This window comes from Egretta garzetta, unplaced genomic scaffold (assembly GCF_000687185.1).
Source record: "Egretta garzetta isolate BGI_Z169 unplaced genomic scaffold, ASM68718v1 scaffold51, whole genome shotgun sequence".
Classification (NCBI taxonomy): Eukaryota; Metazoa; Chordata; class Aves; order Pelecaniformes; family Ardeidae; genus Egretta; species Egretta garzetta.
In genome coordinates, this window is record NW_009258549.1 from 2,942,793 (window position 1) to 2,963,338 (window position 20,546).

The 20,546-nt window shown below is 46.6% G+C and overlaps 1 protein-coding gene across 3 annotated transcripts; it reads left to right on the top strand.

Moving 5' to 3' along the window:
• Nucleotides 1-32: 32 nt before the first annotated feature.
• GTPBP1 (GTP binding protein 1) lies at nucleotides 33-19,170 on the top strand. 3 transcript variants are annotated; one of them, XM_035903185.1, is made up of 13 exons: nucleotides 33-1,074; nucleotides 2,064-2,510; nucleotides 4,958-5,069; nucleotides 7,575-7,755; nucleotides 8,819-9,167; nucleotides 9,603-9,726; nucleotides 11,631-11,745; nucleotides 12,205-12,349; nucleotides 12,492-12,674; nucleotides 13,490-13,625; nucleotides 14,211-14,389; nucleotides 14,926-15,123; nucleotides 16,717-19,170. In XM_035903185.1, the coding sequence occupies exons 2-13, from the start codon at nucleotides 2,433-2,435 to the stop codon at nucleotides 16,807-16,809; spliced, it is 1,893 nt and encodes a 630-aa protein (XP_035759078.1). In that variant the 5' UTR covers nucleotides 33-1,074; nucleotides 2,064-2,432; the 3' UTR covers nucleotides 16,810-19,170. The 3 variants fall into 3 exon arrangements, with proteins under 3 accessions (XP_035759078.1, XP_035759079.1, XP_009646146.2); XM_035903186.1 differs by lacking the exons at nucleotides 33-1,074; nucleotides 2,064-2,510 and adding an exon at nucleotides 2,520-3,231 and having other exon boundaries at nucleotides 16,717-19,168; XM_009647851.2 differs by lacking the exons at nucleotides 33-1,074; nucleotides 2,064-2,510 and adding an exon at nucleotides 2,520-3,195 and having other exon boundaries at nucleotides 16,717-19,168.
• The last annotated feature ends 1,376 nt before the right edge of the window (nucleotides 19,171-20,546 follow it).

Sequence of the window (20,546 nt, forward strand, 5' to 3'; positions counted from 1 at the left end):
GGCTCCCCGGGGAAGCGCCTGCAGCCGGTGTGGCATCCTCTGGGCCAGCGCCGGGTTTGAAGCTGGCGGCTGCTTGAACGCCTCGCTAACGTTTTTCCCCTGCGCTGGTTCTCTGTAGTTATCTCTGCTGCCAGTCGTGCTAGTTCCTGGGGCTTTCTTCACAATCTTAAAAGCAGGTCAGAGCTCGTAACTTTTGAGCGCAAGGGCTCAGCGGCAAGGGTGCCTTGCTCTTGCAGGCCGGGTTAAGTCAACACAAAAAAGGTTTGTTCACCTTGTGCGGTTCCTTTATAGGATCCAAGGGACAAAACTGTGTGGTGGTCTTATTTCTATTAGAATCCATCTTGCAGGAAGGTACACTGTAGTAATACGTGCATGCCAGAGCCCGCCACAGACTACATTAGCTGCCTTTCCACACCTTCTTCTATTTTTTTTCTCAATTGGCTGATCTCTTTAACTATATGCCTTTTGCTGTCAGGGGTTTGATGTATTATGATGCCATCTCCCACTCTAAAGTCTCCTGAAAACTTGGTTCAGTCCACTTGTAATTATGTGATCCAGAAGCCAGCATAGCTGGTGTTTCCTCCTGTTTTTCTGCCATCCCTCCTCTTCATGCTTCCAGCTGGAGTTGCTCCAAAGTCCTGGATTTTCTTGCCCTCTGTGGAGAAATGAAGAGAGAGGAATTGTAGTGTATGGATGTGGAAGCATTTGTTTTTGAGGGGATGACCAGATTTTTTACAATGTGGTACTGTATAAAAACAAATGTTATGAAGATGTCTTATCAGATAGTAAAGAACAGAAATCAAACCTGCAGAATCTATTGAGCCACCTGTTTGTGCCTTAATGAGCTGGACAAGATCGTGATATAGGATGCCAATATTGATCTGTGCTTTGTCTTGGACGTGGCTGATGTGGAAGAGGGCCTAGGAGGACGCCAAGGGCTGTGTCACTGATTCTTGACAGCCAGGAACCTGACCAAAACTCTGGCGAAGAGAGAGGAATGCTTTTCTCCCAGAACCTCCATTTGTGTTGTCAGCCTCCATTCCTAGAAATCTGCAGGCACTATGGAGGCGATAGGTAAGCATTTTTTTGACCTTTATTGCAAGTTACGTTTCTATACAGCAGTGTATACCTGCTATCTTTTCTGTAGACCTTTCATTCATCCCCATCTTGGATGGGAGCTAAGACTGTAGGCTCTGCCCCATCTCTCCAAGTTAGTCTCCTGCTATGTGCTCAAAACAGCAATCCCATATGGTGAGAATGCAGTAGCTAACCTGCTCCCCCCCCCCAATCCCCCCATCTTTTTTGTCTTCCCAGTGAAATTGCAGCTCTCTAATTCCTGCTTAAAATGGTGATTCCCACTGCAGTCAATTTGTTTTAGACCTTTCATTCATCCCCATCTTGGATGGGAGCTAAGACTGTAGGCTCTGCCCCATCTCTCCAAGTTAGTCTCCTGCTATGTGCTCAAAACAGCAATCCCATATGGTGAGAATGCAGTCCCAGTGAAATTGCAGCTCTCTAATTCCTGCTTAAAATGGTGATTCCCACTGCAGTCAATTTGTTTGCTGGTTGCTACTTCTGTCCTGGTCTGACCTGCCCTCTCCCTGTGTTACATACCTTTCTCCCAGTCCTCCCCCAGTGTATTCATTCTAAGGTGTGCTCTTTTTAGAGAGGAACACTTTGGGATTCAGTTATTGAGTACACCTTGTCAGCTGTTCAAGCAAACAGTTCCATTCAGCACAAATTCATTATTGTGTCCATCTTAATGGGTGCTTGTTTACCCTTCAGTACTAACACACTGCAGTAGTAACCATCTTGCAGGTCAAAACCATATCACACAAAGCTATTGGCGAAGCTGGTACTTATATTAGATCTGCACTGACGACAGTTACCCACCTCTGGTGTATGTTAATCCCAAAACTGATCAGAGGAAAGGTGGGAAAAACCACCTCTCCCCAGAGATTGGGAAGGGACTTCAGAGATGGCATCTCAAACTTGTGAGATGCATTTCCTTCCGCTGTTGTGAGAATAAAACAATAACTGGCTGTTACTTTTTTGCCCTATAGGAAATCTGAGATTGCTAGACCCACGTGGCTCCTACTGTTAACTGCTCAATGCCTGGCAAAGTGGAAGGAACAAAAGTGAAAATTTTTGACTTTGTGAAAACCTCTGAAAAACACAAATACATAGTGCAAGCATGGAGGGGAATGCTCAAAGGTGAAAAGCAAAAAAAGCAGAGGGGCCAAGATGGAGGGCCTCTCCCCAGCCAAGGAGATGGCAAAGAACAGGCTCGCTCTGTCCCGGAAGCTAGCTAAAGAGATCTTCAAAACAGCAAGGAAAGCCTTGCAGTGACCTGGGAAACTGCACAACTGGCTGGGGCTGCAGGCTGTGAAGCAGCTGTTAGAAACACTGAACGGCATTGGGAGGTGTCATCCATGAAAGCTGCTATTCCACACATCCTTCTCTTGACGTCCCGCTATATCATATCAGCTGTAAGCTTCGTCAGCCCCAGGGTAGGCTTTGGAGGCAGTCTACCACTGGAACACCCTTTAGCAGCATCTTTGCGTGGCAGTGAAACCAGCAGGGTAGGGGAGACAGTGTTTTGAGATGATGTGTGTGGGTGCCATGCTGTTTGAGCCCTCAGCCCTCCTGCCTGGCACCATGAAGAAAGGCGACAGTGAGCTGCTCACCTGAGGTGTCCCCTGGTCCTTTAGACAACACCCTGTCCACTCACACTGCTGAACTCCTAGAACAATGAAGCTGGTGATGAGACTTGAAGAAACTGAAGTTACTGTGCCTCTACACTGGTGGACCCTGTTGTTTTACTGGTCTTTATGAGTAGAACAGTGTGTTTAAGAGATCTTCTTGAGTCCCTGACCTGTGCTGGCGCACTAGCCTAAACAGCGAACCTGTCTGCTGTGCTTCCAGGAATTCCTGAAAGTGCTCACTGGGCAAAACAAGCTCTACACATGAACACACAGCCTTCCATTCCCCTTCTGATCAAGCCTCTGAACAGTTGCTGATTCCCCTCTCAATATACATATATCCAGTGGTCTCCTTTAAGAAGAAAACAAAACCAAAAGAACAACGAATAAAGGCAAAATGCAGTCCTTTGTAGCACAAAACAGAAAGACTGTGGCTGTCCAGATCAGAGTGCTTTGCTACCCTTTGCAGACTATGCCAAATAGTTCAAAGCATGTAGGTAGGGCATGCATCTAAAATAGGCACATGAAGGTGATTGTCTCTCTCGTATAGCTGTCTGGCCCTTGCAGACATGTACATGCTCTGTGTGACCCTTAACATTTGAGGAAAGCGTTGCTTTGGCTGCCTTAAACCTTCTAACTGGCGCCTGCTGTCTGTGCTTCGGTTTTCTAGATGCATGTGTCGCTACAGTTTTGAAAGCTGCTTAAGCATTACTTGTGGGGTATTGGGTTCCCTTACACTCTAGATTTCTAATAAAGCTCTTCATCGACTATGTAGTAGTAGTAGTAGGTGGTAAAGGTAGTTCCTCCTTGAATATACGTTGTGTTAGCTGTGCTAGCAAGTCAGGCTGTGTTAGTAGGGGATGTTGGGCAGGCTTGAAGATCTAATTATCATGAACTGCTGTAAGCCATGTGTCTGAGGCAAGTCAAGCACGGATTTCAGATTGGCGTTAGTGCGTAGTTGAAGGGAAGGACATCTTTCTGGGCATGATTTTGGAATGTGTATGTAAGGACAGCTTGCAGAAGTATGGGTTTCATTGAGCATCGTAGTGTGGCACAGGTATGGCTACCCATAAGGCTATCAGTCGGTGACAGCCTTTACAACTCTTACTAAAAGTGCCTTTCTAACAGAAATGCGTATCTCAATCGCAACAGCTGTTGAGCCGCTGTACCAGGATGCTTGGCCACCAACAGATTTGTAACCATGGAGGCAGCCAGAGAGCAGGTAGCCAATCGGTCCTGAGTGGGTGATGAAGGTCTCCTTGGTCTGCCACTGCCACGCCACCATCGTGGTCACTCTGTGCAAGTGTCCTCAGCTGTACCGTATGAGTGACGCAGGTTTTCGCCGGAAATGGTGCTACACTAAGAAAAATCCTTCCTGAACCACTGTTGTCTTGTCCTTGTTTTCCGCTTTGTTTCTGTCTACTTTTTCCTTCTCTTGATGCTTCTGCAGGGAAGGGCAAAGGAAGTTGTGGTTGTTGCAGTAACTGCAGTCAGAGCTTGTTGGTAACACAGCACAGCTGCTGGCTTGCAAAACTGCAGCTCTCCACTGGTGAAACGTCTGAATACGCTCATACAAACTGCTTTGTATGTCTGCCTCTCAGCACTGTAGCATAAAGTACCTAAAGTTTTGTTAGGAGTTTGGAAATAATGCTTATTCCTGTTCTCTCCTTCCCCTCTGCCCCCTCAGAAAACAAAGGGGGAGATGAAGTATGTGTAAGACTTAGGAGATGCTCTAGGTTTTGGTGCCTAGGTGAGCTCTGCAGTGAGGTCTGGCTGGCTTCCTCTGGCTGTCCCATCACGTTTTGGGGGAGCAGCAGCGCTCTGCAGCGGAGACTGCAGAGTACCCGGCTAAGGAGTTTCTTTGGAGAAAATAGCTCCTCCCCTTTCTGTTTTCCTTGCATGCAAACATGTATTACACAGAAGTAGAAGTGGGGTGTTCACTTAAATGTGGCTTTTAAACATTGGTTACTTCAAAATGAGATGCTTGGTATCCTTACTTGCTTTGAAGTGTATCTTCCAACATAAATGAACTCTGAGCGCAGACAAATAACCTTGTGCAATGTTGCAAGAACATAGCTGTCAGAGAAGCTGGTTTTAAAAAAAAAACAAACCAAAAACAAACCACCAGAAAGTGGTCCTTAAAAAAGAATCCTTCTCTTTCAATAAAGCACAGGAATTGATTGTCCTTCTAACTGAAGCTGTTTTTGAAACTAACTGCTTGACGTCTGCAAATGGGTATTTAATCTTTTTTCCAGCTGGTGATGGTGAGTCCAACTTCAGAGCAGTATGACAGCTTGCTCCGGCAGATGTCAGAGAGAATTGATGAGGGATGTGGGGAGACCATCTATGTCATTGGGCAAGGATCGGGTGAGTATAGCTTCCTTAGGAAAAACATTAAACTTGTAAGAAAAACCTAGTTCTTCTAACTGGCCTACTGCCAGAGGTGGTATTTATTTCTTCAGAATAACTTGGAAACCTCCATAAAGTGTAGCAGAACATGTGGGACAGATGCTTTTATTTTATTCCTGCCAGCAACTGTCTTATGTAGTGGAGCTAAACATATTTTTTGTATAAAATCATGCAAGTTCTTTTTTTGGAAATAGGGCATAAGTTGTCTGGGCGCACCAGGAAGAGACGAAGGATCTGAAATTGTAACAACACTTTTAGTACAGGCATCCTCAATGTCTGATGGAGGTCTTGTTCTGTCTGGTTTTGTTCACTTCTCCATTGTAAATAACATTATTTTTTACCCCACAGGAATGTATTGGAGATACTTCAGATAGCCAAAATATATGCTGCTGACTTTCTTTGTTAGTGTGTGCCTGTACTACGGAAGAAGGGTTTTCCTTTCTCAGCATGAGGCCTTTATTGGCACATTAGCTCAGGTGTGACTGCAGACATTTGCCTTTGCAGATTTTAGCAGTTAGCATGAGTTACTTTTTTGTTCTTTTTCACAATCTGAACATTTGCATCTGATGCTGGTAAAATAACATTGAACATGTCCTTGCTTCAGAACTGAATTTTTTTCTGAATACAAAAAAATTGTCTATGGCTATCGTAAGGCTGAAGGCATGTTTCAGATATATTGAATATCTGCTGGATATCAAATTGTTATGATCAGACATTCTGCTAGTTGCTACATTTGAGGAAGAATACCAAACCCATGTTGTTAGTGCCAGGGTTGGCTGAGATAATGGAGGGAGAGCGTTGTGTTACCTCAGAATTGCGTGCTTTTGGGGTTTTCTTGCTATCTTGCAAAGCAGCCAATGTAGAAGAGAAGCCAGGATTAGATGACGAGTTGTCATGCAGCCGATATATCACAGGGTTAATGCTCCTGTGTCCAAGTGAACTTCCCACGTGTAGTCTGAATCCTTGGTGTTTGGGATAACCACATGTGCAGGGGAGATCTAGCTAATCAGGCTAGTAACTGCTTTCTCTTCTAGGATACCTTGTGAGAGTGTTAACTGGTGGTTGTTGCGATGGTGTACTTAGAAATAGGCATTTGTTTCTTAAAATATGAGCTAAACCACTTCCAATTTCCATTTTGGAGTACTGCATAGTTGAGGAAGATGGGGATCTTTTCTGTAAATTGGAAACAATAGCCAACTGAAAATAAATCTTGATATCCCTGCCACCGTCTCTCCCTCTCATTTACTTTTGAGTGTCTATGATTTTGATCATCATGGGTACTGAACTCGGATGACTGAGAGCAAGTGAAGACTGCCAGGTGGCCCACGGCTTCATCAGCAGTGACCCTTCCCGCTCTCCCTTGGCTCTTACCCTCTCCTCTCCCCTACGTCTCATTCCCTTGCTATGACCCCAGCCGTGGTGCTTTTTGTTTTTCCCACCATCTCAACAGCTGCTCAGTCAGTTTATGAGCTGGGCTGGAAATCACCCAGCAACTCTAATTGTTGTAGAGCTATGCAGTAGTTAAAATGCTGATTAGTTCATGCAAACTGCAGTTACTGCTTACCAGCTGATGAGTCAGCCATGCATATGAGCGTACACACAGCGATAGCTTTGGTCATCCAGGTGCTACGTGGCTCTTCACCTTTGTTTGTTGGCTTTTTTTTTTTTCACCCACAGAGGAGATCCTGGCCTGAAACCTGTGCAGCTTCTCAGCACCTGGGTTAGGAGAGAAGCTGAGAGCTGTGGTGGCCTTTAAACTGTCTATATAGTTGCCACTGGCTTGCTCTGGCTGTCACCTTTCTTCTTGGGTGGGCTGTTCAGAGGCAGCAGTGCCTCCTTGTTTTTTTCCGGCCTCGTGTGCTGTCAGCATTTCTTTCAAGTGCCAGGACAAAGGCAGTAAGACATGCCAAAAACATTGTTTTAACTGGAGCACATGGGGGCTAAAGAAATTGCTGTGCAGGCCAGACTTACAGAAAATCTGCACTTGGGATGTGGTTTTATAAAATAAGCTGATTGTTTAAATTGGTCCCACATTCACTGGTTAATTGTGGTGATATTTCAGTCAGAGCTTTCCTTTTGTTAATGCTTTTCCCTTTATTGCAATGCAAGAAGAGATGTTTTATCTGACTGAAGGAAATTGCACGCAAAGTACTTCAGCATGTGAAGTAAGGGAATTGCAGAAATGTGTCTTTATTGCCAATCACTAAGTATTTGCTTGTAGAAGTTGTGAAGAAAACTCCTTGAGATGAAGGATGGTGCTTTTTTAGTAGCTTTTAAGACCTGGAGTGAAGACCATCCTTTTTTATTTTGGGCAAAGAGTGCTTAGTCTGTTGACATGTCTGACACCTCCAGTCCACTTATAAATCCCTATGAGTGTGAAGGTCCCAGGCAGAATGACATTGCTGCTGGCCGTTGCAAGGTGGTGCTCACTGACTGTCCTTTGCCTCCTCAACACCGTGCTAGATGGGACTGAATACGGTCTGAGCGAGGCAGACATGGAAGCATCCTATGCCACGTTGAAGAGCATGGCAGAGCAGATCGAGGCAGACGTGATCCTCCTGCGGGAGCACCAGGAGGCCGGGGGCAAGGTGCGCGACTACCTCGTTCGAAAACGTGTGGGTGACAACGACTTCCTGGAGGTCAGGTGAGGAGCCGGGTGGAGACAGGGTTAGTCAGCAGCTCAGCTGCATTTTTACCGTGTGAGCAGTCCGTGATGCTGAGCCAGCAACGCTGATTCGAGTCTGGGTGTTGTAGCTACCCAACAAAGGGAATTGAGCTTGACCACTCCTTACTAATGAAATCACCTTTTTGTTGTTGTTGCTGTCTCTTTTGTGAACAAACTGTTTGTGGAGGTTTGCCTGTATTTAGCTGATGGCTTTTGCTGTCTGGGTGACAGTTTCACAGTTTGGGGATCTTTTGTGGGCTGGAATCCCAGTAGGGACTCACATGTGCACGTGTGTCTGGATGTGTGTGTGCATATACGCACGCTGCTGGAATACAATGCTTTTGACTAAGGGTTCAGTTCTGTTCCAAGACTGTGGTGATCCAAGTCACCTTTTAATGGACATAAAATAGCTTGCGTAACATGACTGGAGAGTCTGCCCAGACCTGGATGGAATGGATTTCCAACATTTGCCAGTAGCCATAATAGCCACCTTTATCAGAGACAAGGAAGGAGTTTGCTGTAGGAAACAGTTTTCCCCTAAAATATTTAATTGTTGTTTGAGCTTTGCCTTTTCTGGGAACAGCAATTTAAATTTTTGTGCTCTGCCTAGCACCTGGTGCTATTGCAACAAGAAGAATATGAGAAAGGTAAAGGTATTCTAGACCAAGTTGGGATTTAGTCTGTCTTTTGAATTGCCACAGTGTATATGTCGGATTGCAGAGACTAGGGATTGGAAGAGAGATATTCTGTACAGTGTCAAGCAATGTCAGGTTCAGCTGACTGTGTTCTGGGCACCAGTGACATGTTTCCATGGTCTTTCACATCCAAGTCCTCAGAGTCTGGGATCTCCACTGTTAACTAATGACTGTGAAAGAATCTCTGCTCTGCCTGTGAAGGTCTACCATTTTTGAATCTCTGTTTGAAGGTTAGGGAGAAAAAGCTACTTATTTGCAGGAGCAGTGGTGTTTGGGGTTTTTTTTATTGCTTGTTTGTTTTTTCAGTTATCAGATTTTACCATGTTCCTTCTTCCTTTCCCTTCCAGGGTAGCAGTGGTTGGCAATGTGGATGCAGGAAAGAGCACGTTGCTAGGTGTCTTGACACATGGCGAACTAGACAATGGCCGAGGCTTTGCTCGGCAAAAGCTCTTCCGCCATAAGCATGAGATTGAGTCAGGCCGTACCAGCAGCGTGGGCAATGACATTCTGGGCTTCGACAGTGAAGGCAATGTGGTGAACAAGCCCGACAGCCATGGTGGCAGCTTGGAATGGACAAAGATCTGTGAGAAATCCACCAAGGTCATTACTTTCATTGACCTGGCTGGTCACGAGAAGTACCTGAAAACCACCGTCTTTGGCATGACCGGCCATTTACCTGACTTCTGCATGCTTATGGTAGGTAGCAAGGAAGATGTACGGTACCAGCAGTAGCGGGGCTGTTCACATCTTTAACAGCCTCAACTTCTTTCCTATTGCAAAGTCCCTGTGGGGTTGTGGAGGGAGGCAGCATCTCCCAGAGGGGGAGAGCAGCAGCCATTGTGGATATCTAGCCAGGGCTCTGAGGCAAGTGCCCCAGGACTGTTGGCTTCAGGCAGGCCCAACATGTATGGTTCTTGAAAACTGAAATATTTCCAAACTCCAAAATACCTTGCAAAAATTGAGGAGCAATGACTCCTTAGCCAGTGTCCCGCAGCATTTGAAATGAGCTGGATCTGCTCATACAGACAATGAGCGTCTACAGCCTACTGCATGTCTGACACAAGACCTCTGTAACCCAACTCACTGCAGGAAGAATGTCTACATCACCATATCTTGTATCTCCTGGTGTAGGTTGGCAGTAACGCTGGGATTGTTGGAATGACCAAGGAGCACTTGGGCCTGGCGCTTGCACTTAATGTTCCCGTCTTTGTTGTGGTGACCAAGATCGACATGTGCCCTGCCAACATCCTGCAAGGTGAGTCCTACAGCCTCTCTCCAGGGCTGTTTCTTACCTCTGTATGTGCTGTCGTCCTCTGCTTGGGTTGAGGAATTACTGCTGGAGGAAAGCTGCTTTATCTGGTTTTGACTGCATCTTAAACACCTTCCAGAAATCTGTCCTTTTCCCTTGCCTGTTTTGCAGGTGGTCCACTCGTCGTCACCATTTCAAAATTACCCAAGTTTGGGGACTCAGCTGGGCAACCCAGAAGTGTTTGCTACAGGATTTTGTTTAATTGAGCTCTAAGGGGAGAAGCATACCGTTGGGGTTGGAGGGAAAGTCTGGAAGTTCTCTTGAAAAGCTGCTTTCCTCCTTGCCCACAGCACAGTTTGAGTGTGATCTTAAGCTGTGATCAAACTTGTTCTCCAGCAGCCGTTAGGTGAAGGGGCAGCTGCTTGTTACATCCTGCTCACCTGGGCACTTCTCAGATATGCTGGCATAACTACAGCAGCTCCTTCCTCTGTCTGAACAACCAGGCAACACCTAATAAATCACTGCTCAAAGCAGCTGCATATGTGGGCTATGGTAGCAGGACTGGACTAGACACAAGCAGGGATGGCAGTGAGCAGTAGGGGCTAGTGACTTTTTTGCTCAGCAGCAGTTAAAGCAGCAACTCTAACCCCAGCAGTGTCCCTTTAACCTATGCTTGACATTTTTTCAGGCTGTGACCAACTCTCACCTTCAAAATTCTCTTGATGCATTTCTCACACCTTCAGGAACATGCTGTCATTAACTGGAGCAATGGTTTTTTTGATAATCAGTCCTAAGAATCAGGAAAGTGAATTTTCCCGGTACTGTCTGTGGTTAGTTCATTATTGTGCAAATCCTAAATATGTTTCAGGTAAACAGACACATGTGATCAGAAGATAATCTAAACGTCCCTATAATAGGTGTTTGGCAAATAAATGTTAGGCCCAACCATAAGATAGTAATTGGGAAGGAAGGAGAATATCTCAGGGTGAGGAGAGAAGAACTGCTCTTGGGAGAAGCCACTCCTGTGTCATGTTCTGTTTAAATTAAATAGACACAAGATTTGGCTCAAGTGTATCTGTGAAGAGCAGATGGCATGATTCTGATGTTTGTGTTTCTGTATCCAAAACATTACTTTCCCATAGGCAATCATTTGTTCACAAAAAACATCTAATTGGATGACAATTGTAGAATATAAATGATTTGCTCTTTTCAGCCCTTACTAGCCTTTATTTTTTTTTTTCCTCATTTATTGTGAGTCACTTTGCAGGAGGCTGATGCTAGATCAGCTAATGCCCCTGCTGGCTGATCGATATGAGGCTTAGAAAATAAATTAGGAAGAGGCAAAAGATCAAAGTGGGGAGCCATGTCATTTGTCTCAAAATATTTATTTCTGGATCTGGTCCACATACACTGTCCTCTTTCATGCTTCTCTAACCTTCTAGGGCCGGTTGATTGTCAGGGAAAGTGTGTTGAGGCTTGTTTGGTCAAAACTGATTTCTAATGCATATATTTTCAAATATTTCAATTTCTGAGTGCTGCTGGTTTTCATTGAATTCAACATGAAAAATCCTTTATAGGACGAGGAAATACCTTGTAACTGCCTAAAGCTACTTAATAGACGGCTATAAAATGTCTACTTCACAGCATTGCACTTGCAGATGCAAACGTGTGTCTGTTCATGTATGGTGTCGCTTGGCAGCAGGCTAGCTGGCATGAAATGGAAGATGGAATGGCTCCTAAGTAAGTCCTACCTGGGCTGCAGCAAACTCAGTCTCACTCACGCACCTTTAGCCATCTTCTCCTGTCTATTTGTGGCAAGAGCACCAGTCTCCCTTCGGGGAGAGACCCCACAAAAGCGATTTGTAAAGACGGGAGATGCTGCCCTAACAATATTCATTTCACCCTTTAAGAAACCCTGAAGCTGTTACAGCGACTGCTGAAGTCCCCAGGGTGCAGGAAGATTCCCGTGCTGGTTCAGAGCAAGGATGATGTCATTGTAACAGCCTCCAACTTCAGCTCAGAGAGGTAACGGGAGTAGAGGAGAGTCGTTTCTCTTTCAATCCTATTTGGAGACTGGGTGAGAAGATTCAGAAAGAGAGTCCCATTGTCTAGATGTGTGAAGGTTGCATCTGCCATGTGGTGTGTTGATTCCATAAGAATGTGTTGATTCTGAGATTGACCTGCTTGTGTTCCCCTCTCTGAGACAGAAATGAGAGGCTGCTTCTGGGCAGTCTGCAGAAGATGGCAGGGCATTCAGCTTCTTTCAGTCCTGGAACCTTACACCTATTCCTGAATGTCATTAGAAGGCAGAGGCAATGTTGCAGGTTTTCAAACATGGGGTGTTGTGCATCTGACTGCTTGCCAGGCTCTCCCTTCCTAGCACTGTGTATTGAACTCAGTCCCAAGATTTTGGATGTGTCCCTACACATGGAATTCCAGGCAGGGAGGTGAACTAACTCCGTTTTCATCACTTTTCCTTTACAGGATGTGCCCGATTTTCCAGATTTCAAATGTTACTGGAGAGAACCTAGATTTGCTGAAGATGTTTCTTAATCTCTTGTCTCCGCGGACCAGTTACAGGGAAGAAGAGCCAGCAGAATTCCAGATAGATGATACTTACTCTGTCCCGGTAAGGGGCCTGGTGTTCGGAAGAATTTTCTGTTCCCTCTTTCAGGTTGAAGAATGCATCTTCCCTGGAGAGGGGAATTCTAGAGCTCTTCTGCTAGCATGGTCAAGTAACCCCAATTACTCTTTTTTCTCTTTTGGCATAGGGTGTAGGAACAGTTGTGTCTGGGACAACACTGAGAGGCCTAATCAAGCTAAATGACACCCTGCTTCTGGGGCCAGATCCCCTTGGCAACTTCCTACCTATTGCTGTCAAGTCCATCCACCGCAAGAGAATGCCTGTCAAAGAAGTGCGGGGAGGCCAGACTGCCTCCTTTGCTTTGAAAAAGGTGAGATGATCTGCTCTAGACTCCCAGAACAGGAGCCACCCTCCTAATTTTTGACTGCTCTTGGAGTTCTGCTGCAATCAGACTGCTTCTGCAAACCTCAGCTGCCTCATTTCATAGCACATTAAAATCCCATAGAACCTCTATGGGTCCTGTGTCCTGGTTGCCTCCATCTGACAGCTGCCAGGTAATAACAGTGGGACCCCAGGTAACGAGGAATAGTGCTGGACGTGTGTAACAAAGCGGAGGCATTGCAAGAAAAGTCTCCTCTTGTGCTGCAACTGCATTAGTGGCTTAGGGTATTTACACTATTCCTTTCAACTTGTAGGATCAGCTGCATGATTGGGGGTTTAAAAATTAGCAAAATTTGATGTGATTCCTCTGGTGAAAGGTTTCTCTCAATAGAAGCTGCACTGATTTTAGGGGGATATAGTTTAAGCTACACTGAACTTCATGTGTTCAGTCTTATCATTTTGGGTTAACAGACATCATGCTTTTGGAGAGATCATCTGCTTGGGTAATGTGCAACCAGGATGTATGTTTTGCTTTTAAAGGATCAGTGAGTTAAAACTTCTGTGTCAGTGTCTAGCATTCCCAGCACTCTAACTAAAGCTTCCTTAGAAACTTCAGCTGAACTTGATTTTTGCAATCTTTGCATGACATCGTTACATACTGCTAAACAGCTCTGGCTTTGCCTTTTGGTGAGCATGGTGTTAATCTGTGAAATCCCTTAGGAACCTTCTGGATGCAGTCAGCCAGAGAAGCAAATTTCTTCCCTGGAGAATCACACTAAGGTTTTTTGTGTCTCTGCTTTTCAGATCAAGCGTTCTTCCATCCGGAAAGGCATGGTAATGGTGTCACCCCGCCTGAATCCACAAGCATCGTGGGAGTTTGAAGCAGAAATTCTGGTGCTCCATCACCCCACCACCATCAGTCCACGATATCAGGCCATGGGTATGTGTCTCAGTGTTGTTTCATCTTTGTTTCCCAGTAGTAACAGTTTATATCAGCTCTAGCCTGAGATAATTTTTCTCTTGGTGGCTCTGTCAGCCTGAATATAAGCCATAGTTCCTGGTTTGACATTTCCCAGCAATGCATTAGAGAAGAGGGGAGGGAGCTGACAGAGGAGAGTGGCAAAGGCTGTAGGAAGAAAGGAGATGTGTGACTCCATGTGTACTTGGAGCCTGCCTGAGCCAGATCTCCATGGTGTGAAGATTCTTCGGCTTCAGATCCTGACCGAGAGAATCATTTTAGGTCCTGCCCTCTAGCCTTGGCTGCTTGTCTTGTAGAATTCTGTTGAGGATGCTTCAGGAAAGTCTCTGTTTGAAGGCAACTGTTCTAGCTTGTATGTGTTTTCTTTTTAAGGACTGAACAAAGGCAGCTGTGTGACCTGTGTAGTCTTTGGTACACAGTAGATTTTTACATTCCAAACTCAGCGCCGTTAGCTGTGGGGTAGCAAGAGCTGCCTTAGATGTCTCTCTGAAGCTTATTCTACTAATGGCACTGACTGTTGAAAGCCTTTTTGCATTACGTTCACAGTGCATTGTGGCAGCATCCGTCAGACGGCCACGATTCTCAGCATGGACAAGGACTGCCTGCGGACGGGGGACAAAGCCACAGTGCACTTTCGCTTCATCAAAACCCCGGAATATTTGCATATAGACCAGCGTCTGGTCTTCCGTGAAGGCCGCACCAAAGCTGTGGGTACCATCACTAAGGTAAAGGCTGAAGAGTCTGACTTTTTTTTTGCCCATTAGCTACTTTTGGTGCTGAGAAACCAGCAGGAGAATCTGAACAGCTCTGGAAAATTGAGGGAAGAGGCTGTCCTTCAATCACAAATGTCAGCCCTGACATGGGTTGCAGATGACCCATGTGCTTTGTCATGTGCTGGATCTTAGCTGGGTGTGAATGAGGGAATATGAAGGCGGGGGGTGAGCCAGATGCCTCTGGTTCTTACGGCTTGGTGTCTTTCCAATGGCTTGGTCTCTTTCCGACAGCTTGTGGCTGGTCCCTTTGAGTCATGTTGTGGAGGGCTGAGTGTCACCTCAGCCAAGTGGCTCTTTCCACCCTGTAAGGGTTCCTGAGGGCAGCTCAGAGGCCTAGATTTCTTTGAAAAGCTGCTGCTGCATTCTTCTCCCAATAGCTATTGGTATCGACTCTCTCAAAGCTTTTTGTTAAAAAGCAGCATTGAACCTTGCCATATTGGCCTAGCTATCTTAAGGCTGGTGTTGGCCTCTCCCTTTGTAATTTGCAGTTACTCCAGACCACCAATAACTCACCGATGAACTCCAAGCCACAGCAGATCAAGATGCAGTCAACCAAGAAGGGAGCTGTTACAAAACGAGAGGATGGTGTTCCCCCAGCTGGGACGGCAGCTGGAGGCCCACCAGCTGGGGACGAGGCCCCCTCAACAGCCGCAGCGCCACTGACACCTACTGCCCTGCAACCATTGGTAAGTGAGGAAAATATCACGTCTGTCCTATCTGTTTGTATCCTGGTTTCATCTGTTGGAGGAAGGGCACTCTAAAGCACAAGCATCATCCCCTCATACCTCATATTGAACTCACCTTGAGATTCAAAGTGCAACAGAAAGAAATAGAAGTATAAGTAGTCTCACAGCAGAAAACAGAATTCTCTGATGACTGGATGATTCTTCATGGCTGACCTTTCAGCAGCTTAGGGTCCTGGGACAATTTGGGTTGGGCTTCAGGAAGTGTCTAGTCTAACCTCCTGCTCTAAGCAGGATTAGCTGTGAGGTCAGACCAGGTTGCTCAGGGTTTTATCCAGTCATGTCTTGAAAACCTCCAAGGAGGAAGACTGCACAAGCTCCCTTGGCAACCTGTTTCACTACTTGACTGTGCTCACAGTGAAGAAGCGTCTCCGTATACCCAGCAGCTGAACTAGTGAAGCATCTAACAACCAGTCACAGAGTGCATCTCTGCTGTCTGAATGAGAGGTAGAACATCCCTACACTAGAGAAATTACAACCTAAGTAGTACTGTCAGACACGGGTTATGTGTCCTGTTTCAGAGGGAGGATGGAGATGTCCAAGGAGGAGGAAAGACTTCTCTCTTTCAAGAGAAATGTATCCAGGTTGTTTTGTTGGTTAGGACTTCTCAGCTCAGCTTGTCCGAGAAGGATACCTAGCCTTTCTGGGCTGAAAGGAATGGAAACTCAATACTAACTGCAGGCTTTGGGAGCTATTTGTCAGCTTTACGTCATAGTGTACTTACCCTTTTATGGAACTTACCTAGTAAGCGAAAGGTTCAGGAACTGTCTCTGTCAGGAAACCTGGTCAGTGTTCCCTGTTTTAATTTTAGCTATCTTAGTTGTCATTGGTCAGATCTCACCCTCTTGAGCCAGGCTGGCTGCTGAAAGAGGGACCGCTGGCAGGGGTTCTCTCCCTTTGCATATGCCTGTGGCTTCTTACTGATTCCCCCATCTCCTTTGTCTTCTTGTAGCGTCGCTGTGGTTGTAAGTAGTGCTCCCAGCTTGCTCTTTGTTTGAGAGTTTGTGTTGTTTATGTTCTTGCTTACTTCTGCCTCTTTCTCCTTGCTGCTTCCCCTCAGCCTGCGCTGGATGAAGAGCCCCACGTCCGTGAGGGCAATAAGGTATTTGGCTCCTTTAAGAGAAGGGTGGGCTTGCTGGCCTGAGGCTGGGAAGGGAGTCAGGTTAGCAAGAGAGCCCTGGTAGGGGGGCGGGGGGCTCTCCTTCCATTCTGCACAAAGCCAGGGGAGCCTGAGGCCTCAATTTCCTGGATGTCGAGCCTGACGGCACCTGCTGACTCTCATAGGAGTGAAGCATTACAAAAATTGGGAAATCAGGTCCTCCCCAGCTTGAAGGGCTGAACTTCGTGGTTGTATCTGTCTGTCTCTCCTCCTTCCTTCATGGTGCGTCCGTCTGCCTTATCTCCTTGCTGCAGCGGTAGGAAGCTGATCTCCCGCTGTCTGGACGTGCGTGTAATCCATCTGAGCTCCTGCTGTGTTGATGCTCTGATTCAGAGGTCACTGATGTGTACACTGAAGTGTATCTTCTTGTTTTTCAGTCAAAAGTCGGAGGAGGAGGCCGGCGACGTGGGGGTCAGCGCCATAAAGTGAAGTCTCAGGGAGCCTGTGTGACTCCTGCCCGTGGCTGCTGAATTTCTTACTCCTCCTCCCTCTGAGGAATTCCTCCCCTTCCCTTCATTTCTTATCCAAAAGATCCAGAGCAGCTTAAACCAAAACCCATCCCAGCTGATTGGCTGCAGAAGAATCGTCCCTCCTCCCTGAAGGAAGTGATGGAGAGGAGCATAATTTATAAGCTAATGAAGGTGGTAAGACACACAGAACTGAGTAACTGACACCTTCCTCCTCCCCCTGTCGACACATTTTTGTACATCATGGGCTTAGTTTTTATTCTTACTAGTTTTTATTATATTTTGTGTGCATGAAGATGAGGAGAGTCTGGATAGAACTGCAAAGAGCCAGTTAGCTGCCTCCCTCCTCCCTCGCCCCATTCTGTCCACAGGACTTGCTGCTCTCCTCCTGTTTGCTGTCTCAGATCAGGGGTTACCAAACGCCTGAAATCTCAGACTTGCAAAAGTTAAAACACGATGCTTAGGATGGCTCCACAGGGCATTGTTTCCTCACCACTGTGGCCCCGTGCCAAATATGTTTCTGGATTCCCTTCATCTTAAACTATTTCTAAGTGGATTTAATTTAATGTTGTAGTGACTGAAGTTTGAAGGAGGTGGTAAGAAAGTTCATTAGTTGGAGATCCAAGAGGGAAACAAATTGGAAAGCAGTTCTTGATGTTAAGTTGAGGAATCCTGTATTAAATATCCTTGTCAAATACATTGATAGCACTTAAAATTTTAATTAGAGACAGAATTAAATGGGCAGCCATTTGCCCATCCTGTTCCCCTTTGCATCATGCTGCTTTTCCTATTGTTTGTCCAGTGCACATTGGAGCAAATCTAACCTGCCTCTCAAGGCTGCGGCAGCTCAATTGACAGTATTAGGAATATAGTGCAGGAACGCTCGGTCCGTCCCTTGAGCCAAAGAAAGCCTTCTCACCTCGATGGACAGAGATCACAGGTGGCAATACACCCTTGGAACAGAGACACCAGGCAAACCTGACCTCCCCTTGATTTTGTTTACTCCAAGATTTCCCAAATCTTTTCTGGAACTCACTGGCCAAACTTTGCCATGGCAGAGGTAGGATTTGTCTTCTCCCCTCTTGGCTGAAGAGGGCAATGATGAATTGGTACCAAATTTACAGAAGTGCTTTCAGGTTTGGAAGTACGTGGTAGTTTTTCTGACTTTTTTTTTTTTTAAAGATTTTTTTTTTTTTTAATGACAAATTCTGGTTTCTCCAGAAAGGCCCTGTAAGGAGGGTCTATGAATTAACTGTATTGTTATCATGTTTTTTTCTTAATCCTGAGTTGTGCAAGTGACCAATTCCCAGTTTATTTTGATCTCTCTTCTTCTAATCCTGCCTCTTCCCTTGGCTCCTGTGAGGACAGGCGTTATCCGCTGCCGGCTTGTGGTGAGCTGTGGGAGCGCAGTAGCATTTTGAGGGAGGAAGTGGCATCCTCAGCAAATCCTTGCTCACCCCAGCAGGCGCGGTCAGCCTTGGTTTCTTTGAGGGCTTCCTCCTCCACTGAAGGACTTTTATTTTGATTAAAGGGAGACTGAAGTGTTTCTGTCCCTCCTTAGCGGGTTGTTCCTGTTTCTCACTCTGTGGCATCTGTGTGGAGTTCATTCCAGTTCACCTTGTGATTCGAGGTAGGCTTTCAAGCCGACTGAGGGCCAGCGGGCTCAGGGGAGGGGAGAGCGCATCTCCCAACGCCAGCACCAGCACGCCAAGAGCATTAAGTGGCGTGGGAGAGGTGAGGAACGTGGTTTGGAGACGAGGGTACTTTGCCTTAGAGACTGCAGTGGCCCAAGTGTGGGTGGAAAGCGGGGAGGTCAGACAGTCCTTTCCAAGCTATGTGCCTAAATACCAGCGCTCTCCTGGCGAGGGAGGAACTATAGGTGGCTACAACACTAATAGCACCCGCATTGTGAGGGGGTGTGAAGTGTGGCTAAGCAAGGCATGAGGGCCTGGTTTGTTTTGTCTTCTGGCCCTGTAGCAGCATCAAACTGCATCTGATGTCACCGCCCTCTGCTTCCGAGGGGAGCAGGGAGGTCCAGGTGGTTTTCTCTTTCTCCATTCCTTGTACTCCAAATGAAGGAGACTGCTGAGACTGGAAGAGGGTTTACTTCAGTTTGTGCAAAGGAGGTGGTGTGATCTCTCTCTTGTGACCAGCATTCAAAGATCACTCAGGCTGGTGTGATCTATAAAATAAATTTTAAAAAAGTTTGTTCCAAGTTAAAGTATGTCTTGTTGCTTTTTGTCCCTCTGGAAATCCAGCAGTGGCTGCTGTAACGCCGAAAGCCAGACCAAGCGCGTTTGCCTGGCACCGTGCTCCTTTGCTGGCTGCGAGAGGAGGCTGTGTCCGTAGTGACGGCAGGGGAGGGCAGGCCGTGCCGCAGGAGAGCTGCTGCTGAGCCCCTGGCTGAGCCTCTGCACAGCCACAACAGCTTTTACTCTGCCTGAGATCTAGTGCTTCTCGGCAGCAGGGTGGTGAAAAGAGACCGCTTGCATGGTGTGAGCTATGCATGTGTGTGTGTGTTTGTGTTTGTGTGTGAAGGAGCTGCTCTAGCAAATCATCTGGGTCCAACGCTATTGGAGACAGTTTGCTCAGGGATGCAGTTTTAGCACAGCGGTTCCACTGCCTGCGTCCACTTGTGCTCCCCCAGGCTCTTGCAGCGATTTGCACCTCACCTGTTTCTGTAAATACAGTGGGGACTCTCCGGGGCTCGGAATGGGCCTTTTCCTGCCTCCTCGGTTGACCTCGGAGGTTCTCGAAGGCTTTTCCTGCCCTGCACAGCCCTTTCCTAACCACCACAGGTAAGTGTTGGCCTGGGAGCTGGTTGTAGCCAGAGCAAAGGCCCACCCAGCCCCTCTGCTCCTGATGTGTCAGGCACCATGGACACATGTGGGGAGCAGAGGTGCTGCTGGAGGTGTGCTCGCCCCTCTGCTCTGGTTCTGAGCACCCAGTACCCCATCCCTTCCCATTTGTTGTCCATTTCAGTTTTTATGTCTGTCCTCTCTCTGTGTCCCTCCCCCAGCTGGGGCACTAATGTGCCCAGAATCTCTATCCCTAGGGAAAACTGCTGAGGGCAGATCCAGGGCCAGCGGAGAACAAACCTTTCCCGAGGGTGGCCTTCTGCATGGGTGCTCCTCAACACAAGCCTGTCTCTAGCCTGGCCTGGTGAAGCAGATGCTGGTGTGACCCTCCTCAAGCTCAAGCCAGTCCAATTTCCCTTTCTTCATGCTCTAGGTTAACTTCCTCACACAGAGGACAATTATTTCCTTTCTACTTGCTCTTAGCTGCCTGCCGCGTAATTTACAGCCCACATTAAGGAAAAGAGAGCAACCTGCAGCTACCTTTAGTTGTGGTTTGTGTCAGGTTTCATCCTTGCCCTTGATAGGGCAGAGGACAGAGTGATGCCCAGGGACGGAGCACACAGCCATGGTGTGTCACAGACTGAGACTACTGAAAGTCAAAGGCCCAAGGAATGGGAGGTTTTTTAGGAGTAAGTCTTGTTTTCACCATTGCTCTGGTTTTTGCATCCCAGAGCCTGCACAATGACAAGGTGAAAAACACTGACCCTAGAGTTAGTATGTCAGGATGGAAAATAAGGATTTGCCATAAGAATACATAGAAGAACAAGAGCTATAAGAATAGCTTTGTCTAGCCACTAGCTGCACATCATTCCCACCAGCAAATTCACCTGCAAAACACCTACCACACACACACAACAGTTTTGATATAATTTATTTGTCTTG

What these genes read in the sequence shown, in the direction of transcription:
- GTPBP1 (XM_009647851.2), top strand. Translation starts at nt 3,100, where the DNA reads ATGCAGTCCTTTGTAGCACAAAACAGAAAGACTGTGGCTGTCCAGATC. An exon ending in TGTCATTGGGCAAGGATCGG is followed by an intron (nt 5,070 to 7,574) that starts GTGAGTATAGCT and finishes ACACCGTGCTAG; the next exon opens with ATGGGACTGAATACGGTCTG. An exon ending in CTACTGCCCTGCAACCATTG is followed by an intron (nt 15,124 to 16,716) that starts GTAAGTGAGGAA and finishes CTTGTTTTTCAG; the next exon opens with TCAAAAGTCGGAGGAGGAGG.